Below are 15,129 nucleotides of genomic sequence, written 5' to 3'. Positions count from 1 at the left end.
TCCATTATCAGCTTTAAGAAATTTATCAGTATTATAACTATTGTTTATTACAAAACAAACAAGAAACTAAAAAAAACTCTTTGAATTTGTGTTAGTGTTAAAAAGAGCCCACACTAAGGAAAAGGAAAGAGAAAGGTAGAAAAGTCTAGATAAAGATAGAAATAAGCTCGGCTTTAAATAAGGTGTGCACGTGTGCGTTTTGTGGTTATAAACGTATGAAGTGGCTCGAAAAAAAAGACACAAAAATGTTTATGCGACCGCCAGTGGTATGCACAGTGGTTAGAAAAGCTTATGAGGGTTTTAGAAAAATTTTTAGCACTTGTTTTTATAGAAAGTTTAAAAAAATTATTTTTAAAGGAAAAGTAATGGACGTTTTATAATTTGAAACCCTTGATAAAACTTTGAATTAATTTGCTATTGCATAAGTCAAATATTACATTTGGAAAATAAATTCAAATAACAGCACCCTTCTTCTTACTTTTCCTTTTAAAAAACCTTAAAAAAACAAATATTAAAACACAAAATGAAGATTTATTCATGTTCCAAAAATTAAGGGCCCTCCTCCTCGATTCTCATAAGTTGCAGCTAAGTAACAGAATTAACCCCATGCAAAAAATACTAAGAATTGATAAATCATTAATATAATAATAATTTTTTTAGTTTCTAATCATTTTCTCCTCTTCATAAATATCTACTTTGTTTATATTTTTATTTAAAATAAAATGTATTTAAAATTCCTTATAGAAAAACCAACTTAATTTGTTACTTCTTTTTAAACAAACTCTTAAATTTTTGTTTTGTTTAATTTCCTACAATTATAAATTAACATTTCCAAAGCTATGTAGTAACTGTAACTAATTTTTTTTTGAATTTTTTTTCCAGGTCCAATCTCAGACAAATTTAGTTGAGACTTGTTTTGATTGTCGGGGAAATTCCTGTTCCGAAGTTGAAGTCTCAATCGGCATCTGAGCCACCTAGCCGCTGCACCTGAGCTTCAAAAAAACTGAAAAGAAAAAAAAAATGAACAATAATAATAATAACAGAAACCAGTTTGAGGCCTTGCCACATTCCTTGGCCGGCAGCGCTGCCCACTGTGCCCCACAAGTTCCACTGTGCCCCAAACAATTAACTTTGGCAACAAACGAGTATAGTACTGCAGCCGACCAACAACAACAACAATGCCAACAACACAACACCAACTAAAAGCAACAATAACAATAATAACAGCATCGTAATAAGCAAGTGCCGACGTCAACAGAGACTGTGGCAGAGGCAGAGCCAGCAGCAGCGACTGAGACAGCGGCTGCGCCTGCGCACGTAAACAAATTCTCAAGCGGCGCATATTTTTGTTGTCATACCTTGACTTTTTGGGGTATTTTTGTTTTGGGAAAGCTTTTGATTAAATTATTCTCGAATTTATAGAAATTTTTAGTATATTGTGGCAATTAGGAAGTGTTTTTTGGTGTTTTTTGTTAAATATGAACCCAAGTATTTACATTTAATTATTATTATGTGAAACAATAATGGAAAATTAATATTATAGCTTTATTTAAAAGCCAAGATTAGCAAATGATTACAATTATTTTTCCATTATTATTTCCACAAAAACAGGTATTTACAGGGTATTTAAGTTTTCGTTGTTGATTTTCTAACCTTTCTTGTTTTTGTTTCAGGTAATTTTCTGTGGCTGCTGCCGCTGCTGCTGCTTTTTTGTGAGTTTCTTGAAAGCAAAAATTAAAAAACCCCACAGCTGAGTGAAGGAGACAGTCGGACTGCGTCAGAATGAGACAGAGCTAGGTGGAGCAGAAGAAGTAAGTAAAAAAAAAATAACAATCCCTGGCGAAACACGCCAACCCAGCGCGACTTTGTTGCTGCGGTTTTCAGTTGCCAGCGCGATTTTGAATGAGTTGTACGCGCGGAAAGATATTTTTTTCGAAAAAAAAAATATTTAGAAACCTCCCGAAAAAATACAACAAATAAACAAAGTTTAAAACCGCGATTTCGATGCGTGCGTGTGCAATAAAAATAATAATAAACCAAAACCCATAGGAAAATCTTCACAAAAAGTGAAAAACTGTTAACTGTTTTGGCTGATTTTTTGTTTTATTTTTCAATGTGTTTAGTTGCATTTGTCTTTGCCGCCAAATGAAATTCAAAATTTATGTGCAATAAGCGGTGAATGCAGGCCAAATAAGATACCAACAACAACAACATCAACCATTTTTTGTAATAACAACTACAAATACTGGTAAGGCGCCGCTTCCAATATTTCCAAACAAATACAACAAAAACAAATTTAAAAGAAATACCTGGGCCAACACCAGGTTCAAGTGTAACCAGTTTCCAGATTCCAAACGAAAAAAAAAAACTAAAAAGCCGCAGGCGCTCTCTGCCCAATATTTCAAGTTCCCCACTTTTCGAGAATTTCTGGAAAAAAATAACACTGATTATTCAAATGTAAATCTTGTTCTTAAAAGCAAAAGAAATTCTCTTAAAAATATACACAAAAAAAGAAGTACTTCCACTTAGAGGTACGACTTGACCTACTAAGAGTTCAAAAAACCATAGAGAGATTTTAATTTAACAAAATAAAATAATAGGAAAAGATTTTAATGAGAAGGATTCAAAAAATTAATATTGTTAAGCTTTGTATATTAAGAAATGAATATTTAGAAACAGAACTATAGTTTTTTATGTTTATTTTGTATACCATTATTTCCTGTTGCATAAATATATGAAAAACATTTCCTGGCCGCATTCCTTTCAACTAACGCCATCTAGTGGTCACATTCCTAGCTCACCTGTCACTCACCTGGCTTTGTATTTGGTTCCTTTATTTGTTTGTTTGTCATGCCTCATATTTCATATATTTTTTGTTAAAATTTTAGAGTATATCAGGGTCTATACATAATTTTGTTTGGCTTTTGGTTTATGTCGCATTCTTTTGCCGGTTCTGAGACGGCTTTTTGCGGATTCGTGTTTATCATTATTATGATTATTGTATATTTTTCTGGTTTTTTTTTTCTGCTTCTTGTTGGTTGTTGTGTTTGTTGTTGCTTTGGCAAAGCTTTTAACATTTAGTCGGCATCATCTTCGGTTTAAATGTCAAGCTCGTGTGGCTGCTTACAGGTTTTCCTCCTCAACGCAGTTCTTTTTTTGATTGTGGTTAGAGTTTATTTTTTTTTATTAAAAGCACTTGAATAAAAGGAACTATGAACTCTATATAAATTGTAATAATTATATTAAAAATTAGACTGGACTTGTTGGAAACTCAATATTTTATTTCCTTTGTTTTTTTAAAAGAACAACCCTGTATCTAAAAGAAGAATCCTGTAAAACAATAATGAAATAACTCTATAAAATACCACTCAATAGGTGAAATATTATATAAACCCTATTATTCCAATACTAATAAATTATTCTTCTTCCCGTGCAGAAATCTACATGCGGTCCTCTAACTGTAAAGCACTTGGTCAGCAGCAGCAGCAACAAGTGGAACGCACAGCAACAACAACAGCAGCAGTATTTGAGGCAGCAGCAATATCGTCAAGCGTAACTGTTGCATAAACAACAAACGACAGATATAGAGAGAACCAGATACTTTGGGGATACAGGTGGCGATAAAGATACCGAAATCTGATATATAAATGCTGTAGAACGATGGCAACAGCAACAGTAACAGCAACAGCAACAGGTAGTGCCACAAGCAATATCGCTCGACCGATGCGCGGTATTTCCATAATCATTGAATCTGCAACAGCAACATCAGAAACAGCTGCAACAACACCAACAACAACACCAACAACAACACCAACACTACCAAGTATAAGCAACAGCAATGCTGAAATGTCGCTCAAGTCTCAGGCTGGCATGTTGCTGGCATTTGGCGACAGCAACAGTAACACCAATAGCAATACAACCAAAGATAATTTGGAAACTAGTTGCAACATCGAATCGCCAAGAGCAACATCAGTAGCAGCGACAGCAACAGCAACAGCCACAGCCCCAGCAACAGCCACAGCAACTAAAATCTATCCCCAGTTGTTGCTACGGATCGGTCAGTCAAATGATAATGGAGAAAATGCAACAGCAACTGCAACAACAGAAGCAGCATCAGTAGCCACACCAGCAGCTGCAACAACTATTATCAGCTGCAATGTATTACCAGCTGACTCTGTTGATGTTGCAGCCGCGAGAGAAATTTCCAGCGGCGACATTGCAGTTGCAGCATCGACGGCAGCAACATCGCCGGATCACACGGTCAAAATTCAAATCGAGAGCCAAAACCAAAGTCATCCACGGAATCTTGGCAAGCAGATAAGTGTCGTCAAGTTGAATGACTCCGAGGCAATGATTTACCAGCAACATCAGGAGAAGCAGCAGCAACAACATCAGCAGCATCATGAGGAAGATCAACAGCATCAGCAACAACAACATGATAGTGCCGTTCAACAGCAACATTTATGCTTTTTGGTATCCAGCGGACAATATTCGCCCTGTGAGACACTGGATAGTGGCACTGGCTCCGATCTGGAGAGCGTCAAGTCCCCAGAATCGGGCAGTCAAGTGCCGAAATTGGAGTTGCATTTGAAAAACACACGACTGAAGGTTGTCGATCAGTCGGAAAAATCGCCATCGAGAGCATACAGCCTCACCGATAGCGAAGAATTGCAGGAATACGAGAGCAGCAGTTCGTCCCTCAGTTGCGATTCGTTGCATTCTACAAATTCGAATAATAATACTCATCAGGAAATCCCCGAAATTCAAGAGATTCAAGAAATTCGTGACACAATTGCCACCAAAATCGATGGAAGACCTTTGCAATACGAGGCGGATAGATTTTATAATTTCCATGTGAATGAACATGACAATTTCCGTAGTTTTGGTTCATCGAGTTCATCGGCTTCATCATCGCCGGAATATGAGTCATCTGGTGGCTTTCCGGATGTGCAGGATACGCAGCAGGATGCCTTTGTGGGCTACGGAGGAAAAGCGCCAGGAAACTCGACTATACGATCTGCCAAGGGAACGGTGAGGGGCGTCAAGAATCGTGTGCGCAATGGAGTAGCCACCTTCTTGCAACTGCAACAGCCCAATGTCAAGGTGAGTCTTTAACAAATTAGAGATTTAAGAGGCTTATAAATATAAAGCCAAAAAAAGCCATTCTTCGCAGAGAAGTTTTAGGAAAAAATCAAATAATTTTTCTTCTTTTTTTTGGAACTGTTCTGTGTTAAAAAAATTATACAAATCTATAAACTATTTCATAATCAAATTAAAATATAATTATGTCAATATCGAAGTAATTATTAAAAACATTGAAAGTGTTTAAAAAGATACTTTAATGACCAATTTTAAAGACATATTTGACCTAAAAATTATGAACAAAAAATTCCTTTTTAAAAACTTAAAAAAGATGCGTGTAAAATAGTGATTTTCAAATGACTTTTAAATTAACTAATTCGTTAAGTGCAGTTATTAAACGGCTTTTTAAAAAATGCAAGACGCTTGTTTAAAAATCAAGTAATTAAAAAATGTAAACAAAGGTTTGCAAGCCTTTATGGGTATAAAGAAATGCAAGATATTTTGTTAAAGGAATAATGTAATTAAAGTCTAGAAACAGAGACCTACAAGCTTATTTGTTGATAAATCATAGAAATTATCGACCAAGTTTCTTGTTCAAAATTGCAATGCCTTGAAGCTACTTTTTAAATATTCATTTCTATCTTGGCATATTTTTAACATTTAACTTTTTAAAATGCAAATGAACATGGGGATTGTCTATTTGTTTTATTCGAGAGTGGCAGATGATTCACATAAATACTCATTCACTGGCATGTGGGTGTTATTCATTGAGAAAGTTTTTTCATTTTCGTTATGGATTTCTTTTTTTTTTATTGTGAATGTTGTATTTTTTTTTCTTACTTTTGTTTAACTTTTGTCTTTCGCGTGGGCCAGACTTTAGGTCGCTGACTTACAGATACAGATACATCTTCACAAAAAATCTCCAAGCTACAAGATGCACTTTTTTGAGATGCACTCTGTCTGGGATTATGTAATTGTTTGTTTTGTCGGCGTGAAAGTAAATTAAAAATATGACTCGTGAAATTTTTGTAGACCAATAAATATTTGTTGTTTATTACATTAATATTTTTTTGTAAACAAAAAATTTCTTTTTCGGCCCAAAACACAATTAACACCTGTCTTGGTAAGTGGCTTAATATGTCACATGCGCCCCATGCGCCCCGTCTTAGGGCAACCTCGGTCTTTAAATGGGCAACGCCAGATCCGTGTATATATACATATAGAAACTATATAGAAAGAGAGATATTCGAGAAAGTTGACGGAAGTACAGAAATAGTCAGATAGTTGGATAGATAAGTTAGATAAATGCCGGCTTAAATGGTCCGCTACTTGACTAATTGCTAAGTGTCTTTATTTCTCTATGTCTCTATGTTTATTTAACTTTTGATTTCTATTTTTGGCCTGGCTCGGCTTTCTTTTTGGGAAAGTTCTTTTCAACAAAAACCAAATAATATAAATAACTATATATACTTGTAAAAAAAAAAATTCAAAAATATTTAGAAAGATTAAACAAGAAACCCTGACCCATATCAAGAGCCTCGAATAATTTTTCATGATTGATTTTTGCTCAGTCATCTATATCTTTCATATATCTTTTCAGTCTCTAGGCCTGTCTTCGCTTAGTGTTACATATTTTTGTACGCCTTTTTTTTGTTTTTATGTTATTTGTATTTTTTTTTGTTTCGGCTTTATGAAATCAATTTTTACACCATGGGGCGGTATCGAATTATCATTGGCAGATTGGGAAATAATATATTGACAACTATCCAATAGTCGTATCAAATTTTACTTGATTCAGGGTAACTTGAACGGTTTTTGGTTTTGTTTACTTTTGAGTTTCAAGTTCCAGTTTAGTTTATCCACCAACTTAGTTTATTTGTTCTAAATGTCCCAATCATCAATAATCTGTTTTTCAACATTTTTCCCCCACAAATCTCGAACAATCTTTTTTCTCCTAACTTTTAATGACTTTCATCACCTTGCTCTCCAACATCTTCTATACAATTGTCTAAAATTTTCCTTTTTTTATTTCCCAACTCTCAATGACTTTTTAAATTGAAATATCACTAATCTCTATTTTTAATTTGCAACATTAATGGCGAAGCTTTATTTTAAAATGGTTTTCCCAGCCATTTTATGTTTGTCATTTGTGACTTGAAATTATTTCTTTGTTTCTGGACTTTTTTTTTCGCTGGCCAAACAATTAAAAAAAGGTAATAATAGTTTTAGATTTCTTGAGGAAAATGTTTTTTAAAGTTGACTGACTTTTTTTGGTGTATTTAAGTGGGTTTGTCATCAGACCATTACACACCGATAAACTTTCATTTTCTTGCCCCCTATTAGTGTTCAAACTTTAAAGTATAGACTAACACGAATACATACAGATATATACTATGCTATTTTTTTTGTGCATTTGTATTTAAAGTCAAATTAGCTAAATGATATTTTAATGACACCACTCGAAGCCAGTTTGAAAGACTCGTCTCTGAAACAAAAGACCCGAAAAGGAATCGATGTCTGTGGTCCATAAAATATAATTTTATCTTGTCTACTCTATATATATTCGATATCTGTAGTTGTTGTTTTTTTATTGCATAATTAACGCATTAGTCGCTCTTTATTAGTATAATTTGAATGTGTGTTTCTTGAAAAATTATGCAAGCTGAAAATAATTTTTTTTGGTATCTTTCGGTTTTTTTTTTGCCAATAATTATATATTGATTTTCGGTTTCAAGGTTGCCGTTTTTTCGCTTTTTTTTCTTAGCTAATTTGACTAAGAAAAATCACAGCGAATAAAAAACGTGAATGAGTCGCCCAAGAAGTTGACATTTCAGTTTGATGGGTTTTGATTGAATGGTGAATGAATAATGAATGAATACTCATCATGGGGTCATCGCAGATGATTGAAAGGAAGCCAATGTCTGCGATTATTTTTTTGTCTGATAGTTGAATTTTAATTAAATTTGCAAAAAGGTTGCCGAAATCTCTGAATTGCATTTTAAATCAAAAGTTGACCTTTAAAAGTTGCGGGGATTTGTGTTAAAAAGTTGGGAAATGGGTTTTAAAGCCTATAAGTTACTAGTAAACCTTCTACTTGTTCATGTCTAAGCCAATTTTTTTGAAATAGGAAAACTTTAATAACCAATAATTGAAGTTGAATAGTTTAATTATATCCTGAAACCTGAAACTTATTTTATTTGAGTTTGTTTTTCTAAAAACCTTACAAAAAAATACAATAAAAGCACCTAATTTGTTATATTTTTCTCAAATTTTCTCCTTCAAAAACCCTTTATATTTACACTCTTTTGAGACACGCTGGAAAAAAAGTCCCCCAACGAAAGTGAAAATGAAAACGAAAATTTACGTGACCGGCCTGCAGATTTATGGAATTTTTTTCCTCCCAGTCTTCAAGCTCCTGTGTCTGTGCATTGTTTCATGAGCGGTAATGCCAGCAAACAAAAAACGAGAGTACAATAAATAAAAAGTACACACATTTCTGGGCAAACAATTAAGCAACAAAAAATACGAGAGAAAAAAAGGAGACTACAAGATAGAGATATTCAAGGGGCGTTAGCTGCATTTTAATTTCAATTTGCATTCAGGGCCAAAAGAAAGCCGCGAGAGCCGTGGCGGCTCTGAAATGGACTTATTAAAATATCCAATTATTGCCAAATTGAAGCTCGTTCAGGGCAAACTCGGAAAAAAAAAACAGAAAAAAGCTGAAAAAATAAAACCAAGAAACCAAACAAAACGAAAGTGAAATGTTGCCACCAATCGACGCTCCACGAACGTGTGTGAATTTATGCAAAAAGTTGGGCATATCGGGTGGATCGGTTAATATATATTTGTTCGCACACACCTGAGTGTATGCATAGTTGGGGTGTGAGAACCCACTTGCAGACAGACCTTGGAGCTACCCTAGCCACAAAAAAAAATGAAAGAAAAACATAATAAGTGCCAACAATCGCTTTTTCAAAAATCGATGAAAGTTTGAGCCCCAAGAGCATATAGTACAGTGCGTTTTATCAGTATAACTAGTATTTTTTGAATTTTATAAATTATTTCTTCTTCAGAAATTTTTGTGATAAGCTTTCAATTCAATTAAAAAAATTAAAATTTGAATCCCAAATCCTTAAGTAATCCAACTTCGTTAGTTTTTTTAGGCCTTTATTTCAGAGTTTTTGAACAAGATTTTCGATGTAAGCACAAAATCAAAACAAAAATGTGGCCAAAAATATATTCCCATGAATATGCGGCTCTGCCCTTAAAATAAAAAAGAAATATGCAAGAAAAGAAGAAAAAAAGAGCCGATCGATTGGAATCGAAAAACGCACTTTCTGTGTCCGTCTGGAAACAAAAGTTTACGTAACTTTATCGAATCGCCAGTGTGACGTATTAATTGAGTTTTTTCTCAGCTGTTTTTTTTTCGGTTTTTATATATTTTTTGGTTGAAAAACTTTTAGCTCCCTTTGGATGGCCAAACAGATCAAAAGTTAGCGATTGCCAATCCAAAAAATCCAAAAAAAAAAAATCCGAAGAAAAAGAAATATCCCCACCTTAGCAAGTGACCTGCTTTCTCTTCTCGAAGCTCTCAAGAAATTGTTGAAGATCTTTCTCAGATTTTTTTCGGATGCTTAAAAATATATATAAAAAAAAAACTCTTTTTCAAAGGTTCTGTTTGTATGTCACTTTGGCCTGAGAGGTTAACAGTTCAAAGCCATGAGTGGCTTCATCTTCATATTCATATATGTATGTATTCATTTTTCTTGATGGCTTTGAACTTTCATGAGACGACAAATGAGCCGCATTTAGTTGACGCTTAATGGCAATTATTAATGTACCAGTTTACCAGCTTTACATTTGTTTACCGACGTTATGTTTGGTTATTATATGCCATATATTAAATAACCAGCCATCCAGCCAACCACCCGAGGCGATGCTGCAGCTTCAATCTTGCCACCTGCAACCAGCAACCTGCCACCTGTAAGCCCAAAACCAAAAAAGACTGAAAAACCAAAACTGAAATTGCCTTGAGAGCTTATGCAAGTGCAATGAGCCGCAAGAGGCTGGAAGTATTTCTTTTTACTTATGTGAAGTGTTAAATACTCTATAGAAATTATTGGCTGTAAATAAAACAAAAATATTAAATATTTTACAAAATAAATTTCAAACTTCTTTTAAGGATTTTCTATATTGCTTTTGTAGAACATATTTTAGATTGTATTATTATTTGTAAAAAACTCATAAAAACGTCATTAATCAACAACTATATTTTTTTAACTTGCTTATAAGTTGCAATGCAATATCCTTAAAATCATCAAATTCAATAGCCTCATAAAAATAGTATTAATGGATTTTTAAATTAAAATTGATGAGGTTATTAATTAGGATGCTTGTTGGTTTTTCTTTTTTCTTTAACTAAGCAAATAACTGAAGCAAAGTTTCGGTTTCAAACTCATAAATCTCTATAAGCAATGTCCTGCTCTATTAATTTATGTTTGTGATACTATTAAATCATTGGAAATTTCGACAGAGACTGGAGGGGAAAACTAGTCTATGAGGAGGCTGACTATTGAATATCAGATGTATTTCAAATATCGAGTGACTCAAAAAGATCGAGTATCCAACATCGGATATAGCGATACAATTTTTTTTATTTCACTTCACTTTTTTTTCAGGTTAATCAGGCTGACTAACGGAAGAGATCCCCCCTTTCTATCTATCTGTTTATTTTTTTTTTTTTTTTAACAAACTAGTCCATCGATGTGGAAATTGTGGAAAATATTTTCACTTTGAACGATGCGGTTTGGACATTCATTTACCATTTACACAAATTAGCAATTCGTAATTTTCAATTTGATTTGGATGCGATATTTTGCGTGTTATTTTTATCGTTTTTTAATCGCTTTTTTATCGATTTTTTGCATGTCTGTTGTGGATCAATGAACAGGCTTTGTAGAACCAGTTACAGAAAGAGAACTCTCTGTGTATAATGTTGCCTGATTTAAGAAAAGAAAATAATTGATTGTTAATTGGTTTGGCAAAAAATGAAAACAAAAAAAATACATAAAAAATAATATGCCGAGACCGAGTTTCATTTAACAAGTAACTGGCTTTGTCGAAATTGTTAGCCTGCTAATTGCCGGCAATTTGTGGCCACAAAATATTTCAATGTGTGACTCAAGAGTTTATTTTTTTCCGTCCCACCCTCATTTTGTTAATTATTTTATCAAGGTTTTACATATCTCGTTTAAGGTTAAAACAAAGGCGGTTTGGGCCAGGGTTTAGGCCAAAAACAAATGGTGTTGGCTGAAGATGCCCTCAATTTATTAGCCATGCTACAAAGTTGGCCTAATTTTAAGATTTCTAAAGGTGTATTTCAAGAGGGAAATATTCTTAAAATATTTAAACTTATTCTTATATTTTCTTTCTTATGTTTGTTTTGTTTTAGAACTATTTGGAAAAAGATATGGGAAAAGTAGTTTTGTATACAACCAGTATGGGAATTATCCGAGACACTTATGCCAAGTGTGCCAATGTCAAGCAAATACTGAGAACTCTGCTAATTAAATTCGAAGAAAGAGACGTCTTTATGAGTGTAGAATATCAACAGGAAATGAGGGAAAGAATGCACGATGAGACCATTAGAGTGCCCCAACTCTTTGTCGAGGGTCAGCATTTGGGGGTAAGTATTTAAAAATAATCAAATTATATATTTTTCTAATAATTATATATTTCTTTACAGGATGCCGATGTTGTGGAGCGGTTGAATGAAAGTGGAGAATTGCGACAGCTGCTGAAGCCTTATAAGGTGAGTTTGGTTAATGATACCCGGTACTTTAGTTCAGATTCTTAGAAAAGGCACTTCTTAAAGAGTTGCCTATTAAAAGAGGCTTACAAAAATAATTACCTAAAGTTTTATAAAAAAGAAAGAATTTCAAAAATTATTATTTCTATCTAAATATCTATTTTTCTAGTCAATTGCCACGGCGTATACGTGCCAGACCTGCGGAGGATATAGACTACTGCCGTGTCCTTCCTGCAGCGGATCAAAGAAGTCAGTGCATCGGAATCACTTTACGGCGGAATTTGTGGCCCTCAAGTGCATGAATTGCGATGAAGTTGGTCTCGTCAAATGCCCGAATTGCTGAGGGCTAGTCTACAAAAACAAAAAAACCAGAAAAAACCATAGTCCCTCAGTGTCTTCCACGAAAAAACCCCAACCTCACCATATAATATTTGTAATTGTAGTGTGTGTTTTTTTTTTAATATCTATATTGAAATGACTTTTTTTTGTGCGCAATTTTTGTAGTCGCTATTTAACAGTTGTGATATTTGAGAGCAGTTTTTGGGCCGGAAGTGGAGGCTCGTAGAAGTGCAACGAAACGGAAAAGAATTGGAATGGAACAGAAGTTACCATAAGAACGAAATATAACAGACACAAAAAATAAATAAAACTATATCATTATGTGAATCGAAGAGATATCCAATAAAAACTATAAATAATTAACTCATATCTTAAGTTCTTTGATAGTATACTTTTGGGTGAAAGCTTTAGAGGAATTGGCCTTAAAGAAATATGATGTAGCTTGGTTTTGGGAGGTTTTCTTGTAAAAAGCAAAAGGATTCGTATCATGAATTTGTATGATTGTATAATTTTCCAACTTAGTAGTCTTTTGTTTTTGAAAAATTAAATGAAAACCATTAATCTGGATCAAGTATTCTTTGCTTTTTAAATCCAGTCGTATTCCTTACTTCAGCAGGCATTTAGGTCAGTGTCGTTTTAGTATTCGTTCGGTTCGTAGTGAGTTCGTTGTGTGGCTTCTGTCCTCTATTTCTCGTCAAATAAAAAAATCTATAGAAAAAAAATTATAGAGAAATTTGACTGATAAACTGAAAAACGAAATAAAATTTCGATCGGGCAGTAAAAGCTAAAAGCTCCTTAGTGACTACGCCATATACGCCAAATAGCATAACGAATCTCAACTTTTAAAATTTTGTCATCGTGTCAATAATTGTCAAGCCGGCAAATATATATATAATTATTTTTCTATATATATATTTTAAAAAAATCTCCCTCACGAGTAGTTGATAGATTTAGTCCCCCGAATTCTGATTAGTAGAGAACTCAAGCCCCGACTCTATTTTCAACTCAGCCCCGATGGACGCGTCGGGGCTTGAGTTGTACTACCGTCAGCAACTCCAGGTAGAAATTACAAATCACGATGTGCAACAACAGGCAGTACAACAACAGCATCAACAATTACAACCACAAGAACAACAAGAGCTACTAGAAGAACAACGACGACAATATCACGAAGTATCACAACAATATCAAGTGAGTATTGAACAAGAAATGCCGGGAGTACATAACCCCATGAATGGTGGGCAAACGGATCCGGAGAAATGCTGCTGGATATGTTTTGCCACCGAGGAGGATAATCGTCAGGCTGAATGGGTTAGGCCGTGCCAGTGCCGTGGCTCTACCAAATGGGTCCATCAAAGTTGCCTCTATCGCTGGATTGACGAGAAGCAGATGGGCAATCATCGCCGATCAGTCATGTGCCAGCAGTGCCAGACAGAGTATATCATTGTGTTTCCGGAAGTGGGACTCCTTGCCGGAGCGCTCGAACGGATCGATTTGACGGTGAGAAAGACCAGTCCATATCTGGCAGCGGGCATATTCACGGGCTCAGCTTACTGGACCGCCATTACTTTTGGAGCGATTACTGTAGTACAGGTGAGTACAGTACCTTAGTGGTACCATCCATTAAAAATATTTATTTATAATTATAATATATAATCCTCTCATCGGCTTTAGGTCATGGGCCAAAAACGCGGCATGGAACTCATGGAGTATGGTGATCCTTTCATGTTGCTTGTGGGTCTGCCCTTTATCCCAGTGGCCCTTGTTCTCTTCCGATTCATTCGCTGGCAGGATGCTGCCCTGCGTATCCTGCGCAGTCGCTACAATATACTTCACAAGTTGCCGTTCTTCAAATGGATCGTTGAGCCGGATCAGTCGCGTCAAGGATCGGGCGCTAGCAACATCAGTCTGCCGCCACTGCCCCCCACTCCGGCCGTATCCGAGCCACTATACATCTCGAGATTGTTTTGCGGGGCCGTACTGCTGCCCACATTTGCCACCATGACTGGAAATTTATTCTTCAATGTAGGGAATAACTTAACACCTGAATGAAAGATACTAAACATATTTCTTTATTTTCAGAGCCTACAGGATCCCCTTTACCGCACTTTGGTCGGAGGAATAGCTTTCATCGGATTTAAGGGTCTTCTGAAGATCTATCTACGCCAAAAGCTCTACATACGCCGTCGTCGTCGCCGCATCGTCGACTATACCGACGAAAATGTAAGAATCTATATGGGCGGCGAAGTACGAGAGGCTCCGCCAGTTCAGGACCCACGTGCCAATCCAAACCCGAATCGTGCCAATCCCAGGCAGAATGCTGGCCATGACCAAAACCCAGATGGATATGCCATTTCCGATTCCAGTTCATTGAACTCATTCGACGGCGATAGTCTCACCACATCCGAAGCCGACGAGGATATCGAGGCCGATAATGGCGAGTTCGGTATTAACCAAAATCAACACGTCGACTACAGGATGCACTATTTGAATGCCGAAGTTAATTTCTATTCGGTGCACTTCCCTCCACAACAGATATTGGGGGGGGAGATGGATATGGATCTAGACTAGTAACTGGACTAGCAGACTTGGTTAAGCAACTCGCCTGGTATAAGCACTGTAAAATTTTCAAGTGGATCATCTTCAATTGGATAGGAGACCTTTAGTTTGTATTTTTGGAGCTGTATTGATGAGGGAGATATATAGAATTGCCGCGAGAATCAAGACGAGGCAAAGCACAGCACCAGCCAAAGATTTAATGTGAAACTAAATTATAATGCGATGCTTTAAAAATTGATAACTATATAAAGCGCCAGGCAATTGCTTTTGTTTACATAATTATTTTTTAATTAGGGGTTTCCGTATTTTGGGGTATGGTTATAGGTTTATTATTGTGACCA

General features: G+C 35.3%; 2 protein-coding genes across 3 annotated transcripts; both read left to right on the top strand.

Moving 5' to 3' along the window:
- The first annotated feature begins 1,598 nt into the window (after positions 1 to 1,598).
- On the top strand, positions 1,599 to 12,596 carry LOC108123828 (glutaredoxin domain-containing cysteine-rich protein CG12206). Of its 2 annotated transcripts, none has more exons than XM_017239172.2 (5): positions 1,599 to 1,811; positions 3,437 to 5,103; positions 11,534 to 11,767; positions 11,828 to 11,893; positions 12,060 to 12,596. In XM_017239172.2, the coding sequence occupies exons 2-5, from the start codon at positions 3,661 to 3,663 to the stop codon at positions 12,231 to 12,233; spliced, it is 1,917 nt and encodes a 638-aa protein (XP_017094661.2). In that variant the 5' UTR covers positions 1,599 to 1,811; positions 3,437 to 3,660; the 3' UTR covers positions 12,234 to 12,596. The 2 variants fall into 2 exon arrangements, with proteins under 2 accessions (XP_017094661.2, XP_017094660.2); XM_017239171.3 differs by lacking the exon at positions 1,599 to 1,811 and adding an exon at positions 1,889 to 2,248.
- Positions 12,597 to 12,871: 275 nt separating this feature from the next.
- Positions 12,872 to 15,067, top strand: LOC108123830 (E3 ubiquitin-protein ligase MARCHF5). Its single transcript, XM_017239173.3, has 3 exons — positions 12,872 to 13,822; positions 13,904 to 14,254; positions 14,312 to 15,067. The coding sequence occupies exons 1-3, from the start codon at positions 13,244 to 13,246 to the stop codon at positions 14,798 to 14,800; spliced, it is 1,419 nt and encodes a 472-aa protein (XP_017094662.2). The 5' UTR covers positions 12,872 to 13,243; the 3' UTR covers positions 14,801 to 15,067.
- The last annotated feature ends 62 nt before the right edge of the window (positions 15,068 to 15,129 follow it).

Source organism: Drosophila bipectinata, chromosome XR (assembly GCF_030179905.1).
Source record: "Drosophila bipectinata strain 14024-0381.07 chromosome XR, DbipHiC1v2, whole genome shotgun sequence".
In the NCBI taxonomy this organism is placed as follows: Eukaryota; Metazoa; Arthropoda; class Insecta; order Diptera; family Drosophilidae; genus Drosophila; species Drosophila bipectinata.
The sequence above is the reverse complement of the archived record's forward strand: the minus strand, read 5'-3'. Positions and strand labels throughout refer to the sequence as shown.

Bases quoted from the DNA above. Each gene is read 5' to 3' on its own strand.
- LOC108123830 (XM_017239173.3), top strand. From the start codon at position 13,244: ATGGACGCGTCGGGGCTTGAGTTGTACTACCGTCAGCAACTCCAGGTA. The intron at 13,823-13,903 runs GTGAGTACAGTA...CATCGGCTTTAG, and splicing joins GAGCGATTACTGTAGTACAG to GTCATGGGCCAAAAACGCGG. The intron at 14,255-14,311 runs GTAGGGAATAAC...CTTTATTTTCAG, and splicing joins CTGGAAATTTATTCTTCAAT to AGCCTACAGGATCCCCTTTA.
- LOC108123828 (XM_017239172.2), top strand. From the start codon at position 3,661: ATGGCAACAGCAACAGTAACAGCAACAGCAACAGGTAGTGCCACAAGC. The intron at 11,768-11,827 runs GTAAGTATTTAA...ATTTCTTTACAG, and splicing joins TCGAGGGTCAGCATTTGGGG to GATGCCGATGTTGTGGAGCG. The intron at 11,894-12,059 runs GTGAGTTTGGTT...CTATTTTTCTAG, and splicing joins AGCTGCTGAAGCCTTATAAG to TCAATTGCCACGGCGTATAC.